This window comes from Coniophora puteana (assembly GCF_000271625.1).
Source record: "Coniophora puteana RWD-64-598 SS2 unplaced genomic scaffold CONPUscaffold_4, whole genome shotgun sequence".
Lineage (NCBI taxonomy): Eukaryota > Fungi > Basidiomycota > Agaricomycetes > Boletales > Coniophoraceae > Coniophora > Coniophora puteana.
In genome coordinates, this window is record NW_006913056.1 from 520,529 (window position 1) to 539,438 (window position 18,910).

At 53.7% G+C, this 18,910-nt stretch overlaps 6 protein-coding genes across 6 annotated transcripts; 2 read left to right on the top strand and 4 right to left on the bottom strand.

The window, feature by feature from the left end:
- Positions 1-217: 217 nt before the first annotated feature.
- On the bottom strand, positions 218-1,167 carry CONPUDRAFT_120826 (Osmotin thaumatin-like protein). The gene is made up of 4 exons (XM_007768521.1): positions 1,021-1,167; positions 849-964; positions 721-793; positions 218-655 (listed from the first exon to the last, which is right to left on the bottom strand). The coding sequence occupies exons 1-4, from the start codon at positions 1,109-1,111 to the stop codon at positions 372-374; spliced, it is 564 nt and encodes a 187-aa protein (XP_007766711.1). The 5' UTR covers positions 1,112-1,167; the 3' UTR covers positions 218-371.
- A 1,814-nt stretch (positions 1,168-2,981) lies between these two features.
- Positions 2,982-6,067, bottom strand: CONPUDRAFT_163808 (uncharacterized protein; the record flags this gene model as incomplete). The annotated part of the gene is made up of 12 exons (XM_007768522.1): positions 2,982-3,511; positions 3,580-3,845; positions 3,904-3,991; positions 4,040-4,111; positions 4,171-4,314; positions 4,375-4,420; positions 4,469-4,575; positions 4,637-4,716; positions 4,786-4,927; positions 5,064-5,252; positions 5,312-5,784; positions 5,938-6,067. 12 exons carry the CDS (start codon positions 6,065-6,067, stop codon positions 3,428-3,430), a joined length of 1,821 nt encoding a protein of 606 aa, XP_007766712.1. The 3' UTR covers positions 2,982-3,427.
- A 200-nt stretch (positions 6,068-6,267) lies between these two features.
- Positions 6,268-7,409, top strand: CONPUDRAFT_52882 (uncharacterized protein; the record flags this gene model as incomplete). The annotated part of the gene is made up of 7 exons (XM_007768182.1): positions 6,268-6,311; positions 6,360-6,465; positions 6,566-6,649; positions 6,714-6,824; positions 6,885-7,038; positions 7,090-7,204; positions 7,256-7,409. 7 exons carry the CDS (start codon positions 6,268-6,270, stop codon positions 7,407-7,409), a joined length of 768 nt encoding a protein of 255 aa, XP_007766372.1.
- Positions 7,410-10,475: 3,066 nt separating this feature from the next.
- CONPUDRAFT_71457 (uncharacterized protein) lies at positions 10,476-12,124 on the top strand (the record flags this gene model as incomplete). Its single annotated transcript, XM_007768239.1, has 4 exons — positions 10,476-10,565; positions 10,617-11,080; positions 11,138-11,357; positions 11,411-12,124. The coding sequence occupies 4 exons, from the start codon at positions 10,476-10,478 to the stop codon at positions 12,122-12,124; spliced, it is 1,488 nt and encodes a 495-aa protein (XP_007766429.1).
- Positions 12,125-13,155: 1,031 nt separating this feature from the next.
- Positions 13,156-14,529, bottom strand: CONPUDRAFT_151791 (uncharacterized protein; the record flags this gene model as incomplete). The annotated part of the gene is made up of 1 exon (XM_007768523.1): positions 13,156-14,529. One exon carries the CDS (start codon positions 14,527-14,529, stop codon positions 13,156-13,158), a length of 1,374 nt encoding a protein of 457 aa, XP_007766713.1.
- Positions 14,530-14,883: 354 nt separating this feature from the next.
- Positions 14,884-17,513, bottom strand: CONPUDRAFT_53187 (kinase-like protein; the record flags this gene model as incomplete). Its single annotated transcript, XM_007768206.1, has 7 exons — positions 14,884-15,083; positions 15,622-15,866; positions 15,997-16,239; positions 16,338-16,597; positions 16,674-16,830; positions 16,953-17,149; positions 17,295-17,513. 7 exons carry the CDS (start codon positions 17,511-17,513, stop codon positions 14,884-14,886), a joined length of 1,521 nt encoding a protein of 506 aa, XP_007766396.1.
- Between the last annotated feature and the right edge of the window lie 1,397 nt (positions 17,514-18,910).

An 18,910-nucleotide genomic window follows, 5' to 3' on the forward strand; every position in this document is an offset into this window, starting at 1 on the left:
ACTCCATGCCAGTCATGATCGCATGTGACGATGCGCTATGAGCAAATCAAAGGTTGAGTTGGGTGTATAGCGAACTTTGCTATCAGAGACCAGAGCGATCTGCCCAAGTTGAGTCAAGAGTTGAGTACTTGAGTCGCTGGCCTCAGAATGCCACTGGGCGCCTAACACCTCGAGCGCCTAAGTCAAGGGCAGAATATCACACAAGACAAAGAACCTTGCTATGACATAAACATATCGCGTAAGTTAAACATGCCTTCAAATTCATTGTCGTTGCATCGCTACAGGTTTACCCTTCAATCCCTCTACAAACCCCAGTTTCCCATAATTAATGATAGAATATCCGACACCCAAAACCAACCTAAAACTGATATTTAAGGGCAGAAAGTATGGGTGAAAGTGACGCCGAGGGCCGAATTGCGGTCCGCAGCAGAGTCACCAGCGTTGTCAAATGCCTGGTCGGCGGGGCAGCTTGACTGGGTGCAGGTGACAGACTGGCCATCGCTCGATGAGAGCTCAGTGTTGATGTTGATCGACGAGTCGACAATGCTCAAGTCCCAGGTGATGCGGTCGCCGCCGCAGCAAGAGCCATAGTCGCCGTAGCCGTACTCGGAGAGAATGACACCAGCGGTGATTCCGCCATCTGTGCAGACGAGACCTGGCAAAGAAGACATGGGTCAGCATTGAAGTAACAACCTGGTGCCAGGTGGATGCCGTGCGTACCGCCGTTGCAGTTGCCCGTTGCGCAGTTGGCACCGGTGCTGTCACAGCCAGTGCGTCCCCAAGCACGAATGCCCTAGAAAGTAGGATCAATATGGAAGTTAAGACGTTCATTTAGACTGAATGCTCACCACTTCCGTGTCGGCAATGCTATAGCTCGCCGACGCTCCGGCGCCAAGAGTCGTTCCGTATGCAACAGAGGTGTCGGGAACACCGTTCGGCGCCTTGCCAATGGCAGGCCAGATGGCTAGTAGAGTCGCGGTCAGAAAGACGATATCAATTTCCTAGTTAAATTCAACTTACTGTAACCGCAGTTGTTTTGGAAGTTGATGTTGAACGCAGCAGCGGGCCCGACGAGAGCTGCAGCGAGAGCGGCACCGATGAAAGTCTTCATAATATCAAAAATAGGGAAGGCGACTTGGGCTAACTAGCGAAAAGCTTGGAAACTTGGAGAGGGGATGAAGACCTCCGTTCGAAAAGCATCCTGCTTTTATACTACAGAGTGATGCGCCTGTGTAAGGATGCGATGGGGCTCAACGGAAAGGTTACCGTGATGCGTCTTAGAAACTAGAATCATGATCGTCCACAGCCTGTTCGTTAAAATAGAACCAGGAAATGGTCGTGCCTGGCCGTGTGTGCGGTATGATCGCTCTTATGTCCGAATCGGCTCCGCGCTAGTATGCAACGAGAGCCGATCCACTGCGCAAATGAGCGCGAGACTACGCGAGCTATGCGGGCGTGACATACAACGTCCTATTATTATCTTCCTTGGTCGTCGCAACAGTGCAGCGATCAGCGTGCTTCGCTGGCATGACGAGGCGCGGTCTCACCGCTAGATGAACTTCGATGCGATTGCCAGTGCAAAGCTAAGACCCGCATGCCTGCGCTTTATTCTTAGCATGCAGTGACAAAGCACCGAGGGGTCATGGTGTTTGATGATGAACGAGAATTCAACAAGGTTCCTAGGCAAAAAATGCGCACCTCCCGAATGATTATACGGCTTCAGCGACGGGGTGAAACAGGTGCTCTCGATGTGACAGGCACTTACATTCAGTCTGAATGAGCGCAACACTTGATAAGTATGTACTAAGGTGTCACAGCACTCCCTATTGGCAAAAGTCAGATCTCGCGGTCTGTGCTTATTCCTGCCAAACGCCCAATAAGTCAAGCCCAAGCACACTTACCGTATGTTGAATGCGCGAGAATGAAGGATCACTCGAGCTCCACTTTAAATGACCTCGGCAAACAAGCGTAACTCACCCATAAGAGTTGTACTCGAGTATAGTACGCCCATTTGACCGGACTCCAAGTCCGTTTGCAAACCAGTGAACAGTACAAGTGCCCTGGTTTATCTATACCCGAACGTACCTCCTGTCTTTTCTTTCTTCCTCAGGCTGTGACTTCATCGGCACAAAGAATGCGAGGGCATCTATTTGGGTTCAAACCCGTACGTGCCGAACAGCCAATGGAGTGATGCTTGAAGCCCACATCAGAGATCGAAACTTGATAATGCTCCGCCCTGAGCGAATCCGCGACGAGAATAACCGAGGTTACGTTGTTGGACCACAGACGTTTGAGGGAGATATGGGCTAGCAAGAAGCTTTCCCTCTTTGGGTATCCGTCCAATTCAATTCTAGGATCCCTAGCAGATTCTGGGTGCATCAGCCACTGATATCCCTCCTGCGTTTCTTATGGGCCAGTAGTGTGTGGGTTGCATGCCCATCATCGATGGAAAAGGAGCCAGATGATAGTATAGAGGTCGTTTAGAAACAACGCGCGCAGGTTGCCTTTGTAGGTAGGCTGAAAATTGTTGACAAGAACAGTTGAGAATAATTGCGCGACTTGGTTTATGGTGCAATGTTCTCCCTTTCTTGGACATCATAGAGTCATAAAGGCTAGCAAAAACTCCTGCGCAGAGGCGAACGAGCCATTGACACATTTCCAACGTTTGCATGTTCGGGAGTCTCTAAGCTTGTCGTCAGTGTTGGCTCACCTGTCTCATGGAAGCGCAGTAATACGATTGGATTCGTTCGATATCACAAAGGTGTCTCGAGATATTGAGAAACCCAGCACTAGCCCAGCACTCCGCCATCACGAGAACGTCACGCCGGTCCACGGTCAACTTCAAGATGACGCTGCAAAACTGGCAGGGATCACAGCCGTCAGGGTAGAATATATTGGATCCAGTATTTGGGATGTAGCTCATACACGTAGAGAGCTCGATAGTTCAGTGAGGAACGCAATCATGGTGGTTTGAATGATGAAGCTAAGAGCGGGTGCCACCATTCGGACTCGACGGAGGTAAGGGAAGAAACGTGAGAACAAAATGTCCATGTCACATCCCGAAACGCATCTTAAAATTCTCTCGAAGCCAGTGAAACAGTCCACCTGCATCCCGACCTCCTCCACAAATGTAGACCATGAGTCCTTCATACATTCACGAAGTTACACGCTCCATAGCAGATGTATGGACATGGATGAGACACTAGCTAGCTGTATCAAGAATGACGCGAAGTGCGAGAGCATGGATTGGGATGGGATGGGGCGGATAAGTGCAATGCGATAATGTGGGGTTGCGAGGTGTTGCAGTGGGCTGTAATTGAGTAAGTGCGTCCAATAAATAAATCAAGTCAAGAGCCAGCCAGCCTCCTAAGAAACGCTAGCGCCGTCTACTGGTAAATGGAAGTAAACGAAAATTTTCATCGAAGCGCTACCGAGCTTTGGTGCCCTTCGCTTGTCTGGCGCTCCAAAAAGTAGTCGCGTGGTCGACGGCGTCGAGCATAGGCTTCATAGCCTGGTGGGGGAAAGCAAATGTCAAGATTAATGTGTGTTTAGTACCGAAGGTAAACAGTTACGGCTCACCACTTCGACCCTACTCACATCTGCCCCCTCTCGCTTCGCAATCTCCACAAGAGATGCGACCTTCTCGTGCGTCTTACCGAGGTACCCTGCCATCTTGGCAGCTTTGGCTGCACGATTCTGCTGATCCGCAGCGGTGGTTAAAGCCCCATTCGACAACCCGGGGAGGGCTATTGGCGGATACATCGACGTCCAGAATTGCCGAAGAAACTCGTTCGCTGCTGTTTGACACGTCCGCATCGAGGCGAAGAGAGTCGGGGGAAGATCATCTACACATGAATAAAGTTAAGTAACTTAACGAATGTTGACGCAAATAATTTAACGTACTCTTCTGCCCCTTTGACTTTAGTCGAGTAGCAACATTCTGGGTCATGGTTTGGAACGCTGCATCCCCCGCCTTCTTTTCAACCTTAAGCTATTTCGAAATTATTATTTGATGTCGACGTCGAACCGACTCGCATACCTGTGAGAACCTTGACGACCAATCCACTGTACTCTTCCGGGCCTCCGCAAAAACGTGCCTGATGTCAACGGCCTGATGAAAGAGAAAGGGATCAAAACTCATGATCGGATATACATAATCGTCGGTCTTACCTTCGCAGGGTCATCGCCGTCAGCGTTTCCATTAGCACCTGAGCCTCGGCCCTCGAAATATCGTTGACGGTCCTGCATCTCTAGAACAATTCCGGAAGATGCTTCGAAGTCATTGAGGTCTTCAAGTTCTATTCGTCGATATTCCTAACCAAAGTCACATTATTAAGCGCAGGTCAATGCAATAAGGACAAATGGTGAGCCTACGTCGTCATCATCTGTTTTCCGCTTCTTTTTCGCTGGACCATCTCCTCTGAGTATGGATTAGCACGCGGCTGGTAGAGTTTAAACATGAACGCACAATGTCGAGTTTAGTAATCGCTCAGAGTGTTCGTTGAATTTTCGAATCAAAGGAAGGGCTCCACGCTGGCGACCAGCTTGCATAGTAAAGTCTTTCGTGTTCCCCGTCTAGGATATTATTGATAAATGAGCTGTCCAAATCATAGGTAAAAAGTAGCGTAAGACCTACCTCCTCGTGGTCTTCATTAGTTGCCCCAAGATTAATATAAAGATCGTGTATCTCGTCTCGTGCACGCCGAGGTTCGATCTCTAAACAAAGGAGAAAGTAGAAAATTTAACCCCAGCATCTTCGCTCGTATTGGAAGGGACAACACCAACCATCGTCATCCTTCTCGAGATACTTGTCAAAAATGGGGTCCTCCTTGACAACGTGCTGCGTTGCGGATGAGCGGATACTTGCTCGATGGGCGTGAAAGAGTTTTGACTGAAAATATCGTCTCCAAAATTCTGTTTCGTTGAGCTGACGGATATGAATGTATGCGCGTATTTTTAAATTTGTTCAGGTCGGCAAAGATCAAGAAAATGAATGAACGATGCAGACGGTATCAGACATCGGTATACAACGAAATCGAGGGAAACTTTAAGACACGACGTACCTTCTTGGGCACCACTTCCGCATATGCCTTTTGAACAACAGGGAACTCCTCAAAGATATCCGTCACGAGCTGAGGCGTAATGATGATTTTGACCTCACCGCCCTCAATAGCTTGAGGGCGTGGGTCTACTAGAGTTCCTGGTCGACCTCGTTTCTGAGACGTTGAGCTTGACTCGGCAAGAAGAAGGTGCTGAGGACTACGGTGTTAGGAGATCTGAGGTTTTCTACGGAAAGCATGCTATAACTTACTTCTCGCCCTTCCCAGAACTCTGCTTCGGTGATCTGACCCGTCATGACAAGCTCCCTGTGGAGGGAAGCCAGCTCCGTGTTGGCGAGAAGAACGCGTTTCCGAAGTCTGAAATCGCTGGCCGCATCTGTTCCTGGTATAATGGGAGTGCGCCCATCGCTTGAAACGGAAGCTGCACGAGAGGCTGCAGGGGCGAACGAAGCTGGGGTTCCAGGAGTTGAGGAGGCGGCGGTGATGGGCCCAGAGTTGGTGGGGAGTTTGATGTGAGACGGAGGAGCAGCCGGCTGGGGCGTTTGTTGAGGTGCACTTCGGTTTTTGGCGATGATGTTGGTAAGCTCTGTCTTGAAGGTCTCTCGTTCCGCAAGTGCCATCGATTGAGGGGTGGAGATGAATGTGAAGTTGTGGCCTGTGTCATCGTTGACGAGTGCTAACTTGAGGCGAACCTGAGGAGAGCCATCCTTGCTGCAGAACAGGGCTGTAAGACATTCGGTTTGCCGACAGTGGGGTGTTCAGAAGAGTTCATCCATCCGTCGTCGTAACGATAGGTGCCAAGCACGCATGTTCATTCAAGAGCGAATCACCATTACGATGCTGCGAGCATTTGACAAAACTCGGAGAGGAGACGTACAAAAGAAACTAGCATGAGGTACGCGTACTGCTGGCGCCTTCTTGCCGTCCTGTGTCCATTGGATATGGGTGCCGTTGAGCTCGAGAGTGCCGGGTAACTTCTTGTACGACGCCTTTGCGCTGCACGGCATGCAGGACGACAGACACTTGCGCGCTAAAGGCGAGCGGAGCCAACCCCCAACGCTGTTCACCTTACCGAGACACGCGACGGTGACAAATTACTTGCTTTCTTTGGAAACTCGTCACGTCCAGACGCGCCTCGCGTAGATTCGGCTTGCTTGAATCAATCACACTCCTTGCTTCCCCTCTCGTTTCTTGCTCGCAGACTGCTATGGCTCAGATCAAGAAGCAGCTGATTGTTTTTGACTTTGACTGGTATGAGATTCAGTGTTAGACTGCGAGCAAGAACCTGACGGATTATAGGTCGCTGGCCGACCAAGATACCGATCGCTGGATTTTTGAAGTCCTTGCACCAGACCTCAGACGTGAGATGAAGGACGAGAAGGAGGCTATCAAGAAGAACAAAGAAGTTCAGAACTGGACTTCACTCGTGTCAGTTTATGCAGATATACGCCGATGCCTCTGTTTTGATGTCAGTCAACTTCCCCAGGATCAAGTATCTCGGGAAGCTTCAGGCCCGTCTTCAACAGACTCTTCCTGCTGGTCAGATGCCCAGTGATTCGATCAAAAATGCTCTGAGAGTGATGCCTTTCGTATGTCCTTACTCCACCTATGCATTTGATCCTTGGAACAAATAAATGATTGGCGAACGCCCAGCATCCTGCCATGGTTCGGGGGGTCAGGTACCTCAAGGAAGCTGAATCACCCAAGACGACGTTTTTCTGCCTCTCGAACTCTAACCAAGTCTTTATCGACACCATCCTCGAGGTGAGCTCCCCGGACACATACCTCTCAATCATCGATGCCTGACTGCCTTAATTTGTGCAGAAACAAGGACTCTCCGATCTCTTCGACGAGATTGTGACGAACAAGGCCTCAGTGACGGACGAGGGTCTCATCCACCTTCGTCCTCGGATTGACCCGGAAGCTGGTGGAGTTCCCCACTCGTGTCAGGTCGGCTGCAACCCTAACATGTGCAAGGGTACGTGATCTTCAAGTTGCTCGCCCGTTGTCACCTGACCTAGTCTTCAAGGTGATGAGCTAAAGGAATTCCTCCGAAAACGCGAGGAGCGCGGGGAGACTTTTGATCGTGTCATCTACGTCGGCGACGGGTCGAATGACTACTGCCCTGTCCTACGTCTGCGCGCGTAAGTTATTAGGTCAATCTGATCTGGGGTCCCTTCTGACCGTGCATACAGCCAGGACTTGGTCTTATGTCGCCGCTTTAGAGGACTGGAGGGTCGCCTCGAGAACGAGGGTCGTCTTGGTCAGCCAGGCAGTATCGTCAAGTGCAGCGTGATGAAATGGGCTGGTGCTTGGGAGGTTGAAGAAATCTTCAAGCAGAAGCTTTGATGGTGATCATTAGGGAGCTACGCGGATAAGATATCTCTAGAGATGAATCTGTATGAACAAGGGTTTAAGTTAACATGCATATGAGTCGATGACAATGGCGCACAAATGTCAAGGCTTGATCAGGGTTACATTAACGTTTAGGCCCGTGAAGCGCCCAACCGCAGGTGGCATCTATCGGGCGCTTAATGTTAAGCGCCTACTCTAGTTCTCGCGCGACATCCCAGGATCGGTTAACTTCTTGGGCCTGCTAGACTACCATCTACTACAACCCACGACGACCTAGCGGCACCCCATCCGTGACTCGCCGCACACTCACGTACGCGTGTATTGATAAACTAAATCGCTTCAAGTTGATTCCGTCACATACTAAATGTCTCTGAAACTGGACCAGTTTCCAACGGACGTTCTGATTAAAATCAACTTATATCTGGACGTCTTCGATGTCCTACGCCTCCGTCAGGTTGGTCATCATATTGACGAGTGTCTCCCGAGACATCTACCTCATGACGGAAATGGTTAGGTTTCCAAGACTTTCTCCGATCTAACGAGAGAGCGATTCATCTGGAGCAATCTCTACAGATCTTCGTGGCTTCCTCGTCCTCCTGGCCCGCTTACAACGCAGTCGCAGCAGAGACTAGAGCACATACTCATTCAAGCAACGCGCGTCCGCCTTCATCTTCTCGTCCAAAATAAACCTGTGCGGACGCGTTCCTTTACGCACCACTTCACGAGACCAGGTGTTCTCCTGGGAGGAAGATGGGTCTTGACTGCATCCCTTCATGAAGTCATCTGTCGTAATATCGACGATTTTGACTCCGGACCTGTAAAGATCTTTGAAGCTGATGAGGGTTACACCATACACGTGATGGAAGGTGCTGATTTCACTGATCATGAAGGAAACCGACATGCCTTTGTTGTGCTAGAACAATCTTTCAGCGCTAGGCCCCCTGAGGGCCATCATGGTCCTTCTACGCGATGGGAAGTAGAGCTGTGAGTTTTTCTTGTAATACTTTGCAATATTCCGCAATATACTCAATTAATATCAAGGATCATACTGAAACTTCACCATGGAGGTGATTCCGAGGTTCACCTAGAGCCAGTGTACCAGCGGCGGCACACGCTCGTTGTACCTCATCGGATCCACTCTATTGAAGTAACCTTGGGTCCGTCGGGTTTTCTCGTTCACTGCATTGTCCCCACCCATGGGTACAAGAACGTGTTGGTATATCTTGCTCCAGACGGCCAAGGCGGCCGAGTTCAAGTCGAGTTGGATGACGTTAACCTCGTAAGGACACAATTCTCCATCCGTGAAGACACACTTCCTCATCTATTGAAACGGGTTACTTAGAGCATCGAAAATCTGACGTGTACAAGACAAATATACGTTTTAACTAGTACTCATCTCTTGGTCACCCCTCGCTTCACTTTGGATCAACGACCTACGTCAGCCCTAGATACTCACATCGGCGCGGTACCGATCTCCTCCGTTCTTTGCAACGAAACTTCCTTGACCTCCCGAGGATTACTAGACGCTGTGGCCAACCAAATCCGGGTTGTCGTCATGCTTCGAGACTCCGTCCTCAATCCTGTGACAGGAGCGATTGAGGTCGTTCTCCTCGCAATCACTGAAGCAGGGCAGGATACTACCCAGGGGGAGATGGACACACTCATCGTTTTTCGCCTCGTAATTCCTCCTAAAAACGCTGAGAAAAGCCCAAAGCCAAGCACGATGGAGATCCATAGACAAGTCCTCACGAAGATCAAATCCGCCGACAACGGGTATATGGTTTAGCCCTCGTCGATCGGTTCGACAACCTGTATGTTCGAAAACGACGATATGGAAATCACGGTGCTGGAGATTGTCTATGACGAGGTCGATCAGAAAGCGAAGCTGACTTGCGAGTCGAACGTAAGCTTTCAGGCATGCGTCGACGAGAAAAGTGCGGATCATTTCCAGCTTGAATACGGAGAGAACGAGCCGGAGGTTGGCAGGTTTAGCTTTACTTACAAGATTGCTGATGATGGCCTCGACGAAGGGGACTATGGATGGAGAATGGGCATTGTAGACTTTGCATAGCACGATTGTTCTCGGTTCGCTAGAAAGCTTCAGGTAAGCCCCCATGAAGTCGCGAGCGTAGAAGTTCCTGGCCCTGATATGATACCAATTATTTGAAGAAACCCGGAAAACTTCTCATGACTTACTCTGTCCTACTAGGGCCTCCTTGAAGCTCGTTCGCGCCATCAGCCTATCCGTACAGACAGTGTACTTTCCGAGATCTGGTTCTGAAGCACCTGGATGAATGCCTTGCCTTCGCTAGTAGTCTTCAACTTTTAGACTCTCCATTGCCTGGCACCCAATACCAGAACAAATTAGATGGTCGCGAGAAAGAAGTACACACTGAGGTAATCGGAGAGTAATGAATAAAATCTGGACGATATGTACTCCTTCAAGGGTAGCATAGCGAAATTTCAAGGAATTTCTTTTCCTGCATCAATATCCTTGTCAATATCCTCTACAATGTACTTAAACAAACAACCGGGTTGGCCACCAGCATTTTCTGAACATCTGCAGGCCTTTTTTTGTTCTATGTGCATGCCTCATTTTAATTAAGCTTGGGATTTTTGCCTCGCCGTCAAAAGCCTTTATTACATCGCCGCTGAGGCCGTGGTCTGTCACCGTCATTGTGGTCTAAAGAAATCGAACCGAGCCTGAGAAATTCAATTAATGAGCCGCCAGCTGAGCTCAATTCTCACGGTATATCCTTACCACTGACAGTGAAGTTCGCTGAAGCTCAGCGCTCAGCGCTCAGCGCTCAGTCCTGGCTACCGCCTCGCCAACGTACCGTCCACACAATCATCCACAAGGAAGTACTCATCAGCTACCACATCCTAAATCCGGAAATCGTACAGCGGCTTACTGTCCCTCCGAGTCGACGACTGGTCGACGACCTAGCGATACCCCGCTCGAAAGCGCCTCATCTGCCTTCTTGATCCAGATCGTCCCTGTATCTCAGTCAGGCGCAGGACAGAGCTCACTAGCAGCTCACTTTTGGAGCTGCTGACGCCATGGTCACAACTCTGGAGACCATTACATTTGACGTTCTCATACAAATCATCGCACAACTCGACATTACCGATGTGCTACGATTGCGGCAGGTATGCCCTTTTCTCATTAATCTAGAACACGACGCTATAGGGCCTAGTTAGGTATCTACGCGTCTCCTAGAAGTTACGCTCGAGAGAGCGCTCTGGGACGAGCTCTACAGATCCTCACACCTACCTCGGACCATCGGTCCGCTCCCTTCACAGTCTCAGCAGGATCTGGAAAGCGTTCTCGCGAGGAGCGCCCAAGTCGGCCATAATATGTTTGTCAAGGGCTCTCCGGTACGATCACGGGTCGTGGAATATGGTCCGGACTGCTGGGGCGCTCGAATTCTTGCCGGAAAGGTCTTACTCTACGTCGATCCTGGGTCATCTACTCGCAAGGAGAGTGTCTTATTTTATAATCTGGATGACGACATGTTAGGCGACCCGCAGGTGGTGCACGAGTTCGACGGAGAGCACGCCTCCGTGATATCTATAGACTCTGTCGACGTTCACGATTTTAGAGGTCAAGGTCACGCCTACGTTGGGCTTCAGACGGCCAATTCCGAATCCAGAGACACTGAAGTGTGAGTTTTAGCTTAAACATGGCGTAAACTTTCAGAGCTCTGACTTTTTATACGCAGACTCATCATGAAGATGAAAGACAGTGGGGATGAGCTAAAGTTTGAGCTCGTGTACCGTTATACTCGGGATGCGAACTCCTTTCACTCTCTCGTAGCAAGCCCTCGCCACATCATAGTTGGTCATATGCTCAAGAACAAGAGCATGGCACATGTCTTTGACATCTCTGGCCTAGAAGGCGGTCCTTTGGCTGAAGTAGAAGACACAGACGAAACCCTCGTTGTGAGTACCAGATATCGTGCTGTGATGACTGATAACACATTGCTTCCTCCCAGATTTCTGACGGTGACATAGGTTTTGGTCCGGACTTCTACGCATGCAGCACGCACCTGATATTCCTGAAGCCCCATCCTGACCCACGGGAAACGTGCATGCGTCTTACCGCTGTGCCTTTGATGGATAGTTCTGCCGGTTCTGATTCTGAATGTCGCCCAGAGGCACCTACTTGTGACATCGACGCTTTCGAGCCACTCTCCTTCGGCATACTTCGGGACTCCATCGTCGATCGAGAACCTGGCTACACCGAAGTCATTGTGCATGGTCTCGCAGAACGCAATGGCGTGTACACGCTCACTGTGTCCAAGCTACTCATACCATCTCACATCGGTCCAGACGCATCACAGGAGATTCGTGTTACTAGCCACATTGTGGTGAATTTCCCTGATCGTCCAGGCCTCTACATGCAGCCATCGTTCACCGGAAGTGCACGCTGCATCTTCTACTACTCTAACGAGGCAGCCACAGCGGAACTACGAGCCCTAGAATATTGCTATGATGAAGCCACGGAGCGCCCTGTGTTGCTAGACAGCACCTCGAACTTGGATTACTTGGGCGTGCTCTACGACGACTTCGTGACTCGAGACGCGGAGATGCAGCACTTCGAACAAGAGCCGCACAGCGGAAGAATTCTGTACCACTATCGCACATCTCCGTCTGAGGACGATCCATCAAGGGAAGAAAGCAATCTGTGTATTGTGGACTTTGCTTGATCTTTCTTGTGTTTGGTGCCGCGGGAGGCATTAGCTGAGCTGTAGGTGCGTACAGTTTGTCGGTGGATCTATTCTTAATTTGTGCCTAAGCTTGAAGGACATATCTCCATTTAGGGTTGCTTTCCTTGAGAACTAAGACGCTACCATCTCTCCACCGCCTCAACCCTCCACGATTGCTATGGTAAATAGGTTCACTCAACAAGCGGTTCGCACCAACCTACTTATTGCTTGCACCTCAGCATGGAGAACGGGTACGATGAGATGTGTACTGTTGACCTACATGGTGTACTTGGCACATACCAATGGATGTGGCCAGCAAGTTTACAATCACGCTTTACAGCGACGCCAGAGGCAAACTCCGCAAACTCTGTCCCCTTAGCACCCGTCAATTGCTCTCAACCTCATTATGTCCAGCCAATGTCCAGTAGAGTCAGCCAGCAGGGACAAAGCGATGGGTAGGCGCTTGAGCACGGAAAGAGACACCGATTGGGTAACACCGTCTTATGCCAGATGTTCTAGGTGGCAATCAGTCCAAAGCATATGCGGTTTTGGCCTGCAGGTAGTCGCGTTGCCCGAGCAAATACTAGTGACCATAGAGTTAAAAACCGGATACATTGCAAGACAAGGACAAAAAATAATTGCAGAAGAGAGCGAAATACGAGAAAGAGAAAAACGAAAACGATAGAATCGGAGGGAGAAGAGGAGACAGAAAGAAGACATGACGGGGGATGATAAAACGGTGTTTGTACGAGTGTATGTCATCGTCGTCGTGATTTGGAAGCAGACTGGATCGTGTAGTTGAATATGCGAGTTAGCGCTGATAATGACAAGAAAGAAACAGAGAGCGACAACAGTCCCCATATCTGCCTCCAACTCCGACTTCGACACCTTCCTTCGACACCTCTTTCTCCCCCTCTAGCCAGACGTTGACATCGACCGGTGATAGTTAGCAAGAGACAACCAGCGTGTGCGCCAGGCACTCAGCACTGGCGCTCTAGCGTCGGCCGCCCCCGCTGGTATTTTATGCACTCTCACCGTGCATTCCAAATATCCATCCCGCTCATCCGCCGCGAATCTTTCACACCCTGTCCTTCACCCTGCCCTCCACCGCCACCTCCGCTCTGTCCCTGGCCCGGGAAAGGATTCCCCCGCGCCTGCGAGACCGCAGCTGCCACGCCTGCTCCATAGAACGACGGCTGCCCGCCCGCTCCACCGCCCATCCCGCTGCCACCTGCGCCACCTGCGCTGCGCGCGCCCGGTGCATACGACTGGTATTGCTCCGGCTGCATGGGAACGTACATCGTCCCAATATCTGTCCGCTGCCCGAGGGAGTCGAACGGCGACGTCGGCTGGCCCGAATACGGCTGCTGATATCGCGGGCCTCCTCCGCCGCCCCCGCCGCCACCGCCAGCACCACCGCCCGGCTGATATGCCGCAGTCGGACTCGTAACGACTCCAGCCGGGTTATACGACCCGCTGCCACCCGCCTCGACGCGCGCAGCGTTCCGCACCGTCGACATAACCTGCTCGCGCCGATCATCATCCACAACAATCGTCGGCTGATACGAATGCGTGAGCTTCGAGCCCGCGTACCGCGCCGCACCCGCGCCCGGACCTTGGCCCGCGGGCCACGCGCCAGAGCCGCCCGCGCCCGCACCAGCAGGCATACCACCCGCCGCGACGAGCTCCGCCTGCTGCTGGAGATACTCGAGCTGCGGGTACGGCTGCGCGGTGCTCGCCTTGCCCGCCTGCCTGCGCTCCCACTCGCGCATCGCGTCGTCCCGGTTCAGCACGGGCGTGAGCGCGTTGCGCCCGCCGATCACGTCTGTGTTCATGTGCTGCAGACGCGCGAGCGCCGGCGGGACTGCGTCCAGCTGGTGGTTGATCGTGTTCGCGCGTGTGCGGGCATGCGCGTTCGGGTAGTACGTCGACGCGGGCGCTGGCGGGCCTTGTTGTTGGCCAGGCACAAGCAGGTTGAGAGTTGACGATTGATTATACGCAGAAGAGCCTGCAGAGGGTGCATTTTGCATCTGCCCCCCAGCCTGAGGTGCGCCCTGGCTGGACCCGGCGTAGCCATAGTGAGTCGACGAAGGGAATGCACTCGGGCCGTCCGGCTGAGGCGGCGCGTTAGGTCCATATCCTGACACTTGCATTGGCACCGAGGACGAGCCGCCAGACGACGACTGGTGCGCCGGGCCGGGTGGGGAAATGTACGGGTTGCGGTGGACGTTGTTGGCAGCCTGCGAGGCCGCCTGGGCCTGAGCTGTGTACGCCTGGTGCTGCGCCAGATGCTGATTGTACGAAGCCGCGTCCTGATACGCGCGTGTGCCTTTGGGCTGGGAGGGCACGAGTCCGCCATATGGCCGCTTGGGGTCTGAGCTTCCGCTTGGGCTCGATGTTGACATCTGCGCGGACACTCCATTGGGCTGTTTGATGGGGGCGCAATGTGGTGTACAACAACGCGCAAGCGCACCCATGCGGTTGGCCGGACGGGAGTGAGAGTCGTCGCGAAGGACGAGGAGACAATGCCGCGGAAGGTGATTGATCGCAAAAGACCAACCAGCGCGAACGATCGTCCCGAGACCAAGGCCACGGAGATGGACATCGTCCCACCGAAAAGATCAGAAAGTCCAGAAGTAATACAAGATAAATCCCGAGAACGTTGGGACCGCAAGGTGACGGCGCCAAATAGACGAATAAACGTTGATGGGATGCCGCGAGTACCGCAGCAGTGGGGTTGACGAATAGACAACGGACGATCAGTCAGCTTTCGGCAGACTTTCCCCCGCACCCGCGGGGCATTGAAAGGAAAAGAAACTACGCACGGAAAACGGCTTTGTGAACTTCTCGCCTGTAATGAACGGATGCATCCGCGCCTGCTGGGGCGACCATCGCTCAATCGGGTTCAAGTTCAAGAGTCCCTGACAGAAGTCGATGAACGACGCCCGATTGTTCAGCTCTGTGAAAAGAAGAACGGGGCGCATGCTCGTCAGCACTCCCGCGAAATGTCAAAGTTTTGAAATAGATAAATGAGAAAGAAGAGAAGGAGCGAGACGGCGCCCAGACGCGACTCCACGGCGAGGACAAGTCACGATGATTGGATAACTGAAGCCAGAACAAAGGACGGAACATGAAGCCCATTCTGCATGACATCGTGGCAAGCGTAGATCGACATGATCTCGCATCGCACCCCCACGGCCCGCCCCCGGTCCCGAAAACGCCGGCACCGGTGGCACTTTCGTGATTGAACAGGCAGGGACTGAATCCAATGCAAAGAAGCGCAGGGCCAGAAAAAGAGCCAAAGGCCCAAGAAATGAAAATGAAGAGGGAAATGAAAAAAAGCAAAAAGCAAAAAGCAAAAAGCAAAACGAAACTTAAGAAGCAAGGTAAAACCAAAGATAGAAACGCCCCTAAACGCCCCAAACACAACCAAGCACCCCCCGGACCAGTCTCCATGAAAGACAAAGAAAACACGATTGAACGTGAATGGGGCTCACCCTTCTCGACCTCGTGTCCCTGCCTCGACGAGCTCTTGAAGCTCGGCATCGGCGCCTGGTTGACGATCTCGGGCAGCGTCGTCGCCTTGAAGTACTGCTTGCCCGGCTGCTCGTTCGTGCCGTGCTCGCGCGAGTACTGCTCGAGGCTCTTGAGCCTGTACTTCTTCTGCCCGTACACGTCCACGAAGGAGTCGAAGAACTGTTTCGTCTGCTTGCCCATGTCGAGCATGTACGTCGGCGGCATCCTGTCCATCCGTCCGCGTTAGAATGGTGTCACGGCGTGCAGCGATGGGTGTGGTGTGGTATGTATTGACGCCATATGGAATGGGCAATGGGAAGAGAGGGAGATGGGTGTGAGGAAGAAGAGAGACGCACCCAAGCATCTCAACGATCCTCGTAATCTGATTATACTCGCTCGTGCCCGGGAACAGCGGCAGGCCCAAAAACAGCTCGACCGCGATACACCCGAGCGACCACATGTCGATCGAGGCCGTGTACGGAATCCCGAGTATGACCTCGGGCGAGCGGTAGAACCGCGACTGGATGTACGTGTACACCGTCTGCCGCTCGTGGCACGCCGACCCGAAGTCGATCACCTTGATCTGCGGGGACTGCAGTCTGCGTACATAGTCGCGGTTAGCTATCCACTCTGAGCGACAAGAGGGGGGAGAGGCAAAGCGATAAGAGGGAAGGGGAGGAGAGGGGAGGAGACGCACGACTTCAACAGTATATTCTCCGGCTTCAGATCACAATGTATCAGCCGCGCGTCCTTGAGCACCGAGAGCGCATCGAGCAGCTGCGCCGTGAACACCTTCACGAGCTGCGTACTCAGCCCCTGGAACTGGTTCTGCTTGATCAGCTCGTACAGGTTCGAGCTCAGCAGCTCGAACACGAGGCACAGGTGGTTCTTGTGGATGAACGAGTCGCGCAGCCGCAGGATGTGGTGCTCGTCTTGCGGGTCGCATTGGTTGTTCAGCTGTCCCATAGCGACGACGTCAGCATACCTGAAACGTGTAGATGGTGGGAGGGGGTGAGGGAGCATGAAGACGCACCAGCTCCAAGATCGTGACCTCCATCATACTCTGGTTGAAATACGCAGGCTTGTTCTTGACGACCTTGACCGCGACGATCTCATGATTCTTCATGTTCTGACACTTGACCACCTGCCCGAACGTGCCCTGGCCCAGTATGTCCAGGATGAGGTACCGGCTGCCGCAACCTTACGTTAGCACACATCCCAACAACCACAACAACGCAGGGAAACACCACAACGCAGGGCACGTCCCACCGGGTACTTTGAACGACGGAAAGAAAGAAGAAAAAACACTCACTTATGCCCATCCTCACTCCCCAGAAGATCGTTCACATACAGAATATAATCGTACTCCTCGTTATCGTACCCATCATTGTGCGCCGGCTTGCTCGGCTTCGTGAGCACGCGCCGCGGGTTATGCGTCGACTCATAGCGGAACGCCGGGTTGCAGATCCGGTACGTCTCCAGGATGCTCGTCGTCAGCTGGCGCAGGGGCTGTATCCGTGGTATCCACGTAGCATAGCAGAGCAGAGCCCGCGCGCACCGCACCGCATCATAACCGACCGGGCGATGAGGGAGAGAGAGAGGGAAAACGTCGGTCAGAGCACGATACCAACAAAAGCAGACAAAACACACGCACCGACAAAAACACCCCGCGCTCATCAACCCTCCGCCCTGCCGGCTGCTGGTTCACATACGGCCTCAAATCCCGCCCGTCCCTCACCCTCCTGAACCCCGACGCCCGCCTTCTATGCTGCCCCTGTCCCTGCCCGCCTTGCCCTTGCTGCCCCTGCCCTTGCCCCTGCTGACCCTGCAATTGCTGCTGCTGCTGCTGTTGCGGATTCGGCGTATCCACCATCATATGCTCCTGCCCGTAATACGGCGAATGGCTCGGCGCATACACCTGCCCGCCCTGGTGCCCATACGAAAGCGGCGACGACGGCGTCGACAGCGACGCGCGCCCGGATGCCGCAGCGCCGGGGATAAGGTGCTCGAACGTTTTCGGCGGGGGCGGGGGCGGCGGTGGCGACGTCTCGGTCAAAGACGGGCCGTATGCGCCTGCGCCCGCGCTGGTGGGCGGGTAGGGCGGGGTGACGTTTACGCTTACCCCGCCGCCGTTAGACGAGCCCTCGGGATCGTGCGACTGCTGCGAATGGCTTCGGCTGTGCCTTGACCCTGCGCTGCCGTCGCCACTGAGCAGATAAGCCGACGAAGCCTGCGCCTGAGCTTGAGCTTGAGCTTGAGATGCCTGAGTGGGCGAATACGCCGCCTGCTGCTGCGCATAGCTATCGAGCAGCGCATTGCCCGTGCGCAGCGGGCTGCGCCCCCCGCCTCGCTCGCTCTGCGAGCGCCTCGCGCCCGCGGCCCCACCACCGCCGTTATAGTACAAATCCGCAAAATTGTCGCCAGCGCCCATACCCCCGCCGCTGCTGAGCATCGACGACGCAGGCGACACCGCGCCGCCCATACTGCCCAAGCTGCTCCCGCTCGCGCCCGAGTGATGGCCGACAGAGCCAGGGTAGAGCGACGGGTTCACAGCCGGCGGGCCGCCCCCACCGACGTTGCGCGGCGAGGTCATCGGCGACGAGTGCCCGTGCCCGTGTCCGTGCGGATGGGCATGCGCATCCGCAAACGCACCGCTCATCGGCGGATACGGCTCGAGGTCCTCCGGCTGGTGGTGTCTCCTCGCAGTCTTGCCCGACGAGGGCGACGTCGCCGACCCCACGCCAACACCGGCGGCGCTGTTGAGCGACGCGCTGCGCGAGAGCGGCGGGGGCGGTCCGGGTCCACCGATGGCGACGCCGATGCTGGGTGCGCCGCCGCCCTGGAGATGGTGCTGGGGTGCGTACGGGCCCTGCTCGTCGACGAGCTGGGCGATGCGCGGGGGGCGGGGGGCTGTGCCGGCGGTGGTGTTGTATCGCTGGGGCGACTGGCTGTGGCTGTGGCCGCCTGTGAGCTGGGTCTGGAGCGGGAGCTGGCCTTGCTGCTGCTGTCCCTGGCCCTGGGCCTGCTGTGGGGCTGAAGCGAACTGTTGCTGCTGATTCTGGGACTGGGGTTGGGGCTGGCCCTGGGGCGGGTAGAGGTAGGATGCTCTGGCTGCTGCGTGGGCTGCCTGCGAGGATGAGAGGGGGTCGATGGGCTGGTGCTGGTGGGTCTGCCAGCGGGGGAGGTCGAAGTCGTCGTTCGCGTTGCTCATGTAGGCCAGCTCTGGTTCGCTGCTCATCGCCGGATGCAGGCGACGTCAACGAGGGCGGG

Bases quoted from the DNA above. Each gene is read 5' to 3' on its own strand.
- CONPUDRAFT_120826 (XM_007768521.1), bottom strand. From the start codon at position 1,111: ATGAAGACTTTCATCGGTGCCGCTCTCGCTGCAGCTCTCGTCGGGCCC. The intron at 965-1,020 runs GTAAGTTGAATT...CGACTCTACTAG, and splicing joins CCAAAACAACTGCGGTTACA to CCATCTGGCCTGCCATTGGC. The intron at 794-848 runs GTGAGCATTCAG...CCTACTTTCTAG, and splicing joins GCATTGCCGACACGGAAGTG to GGCATTCGTGCTTGGGGACG.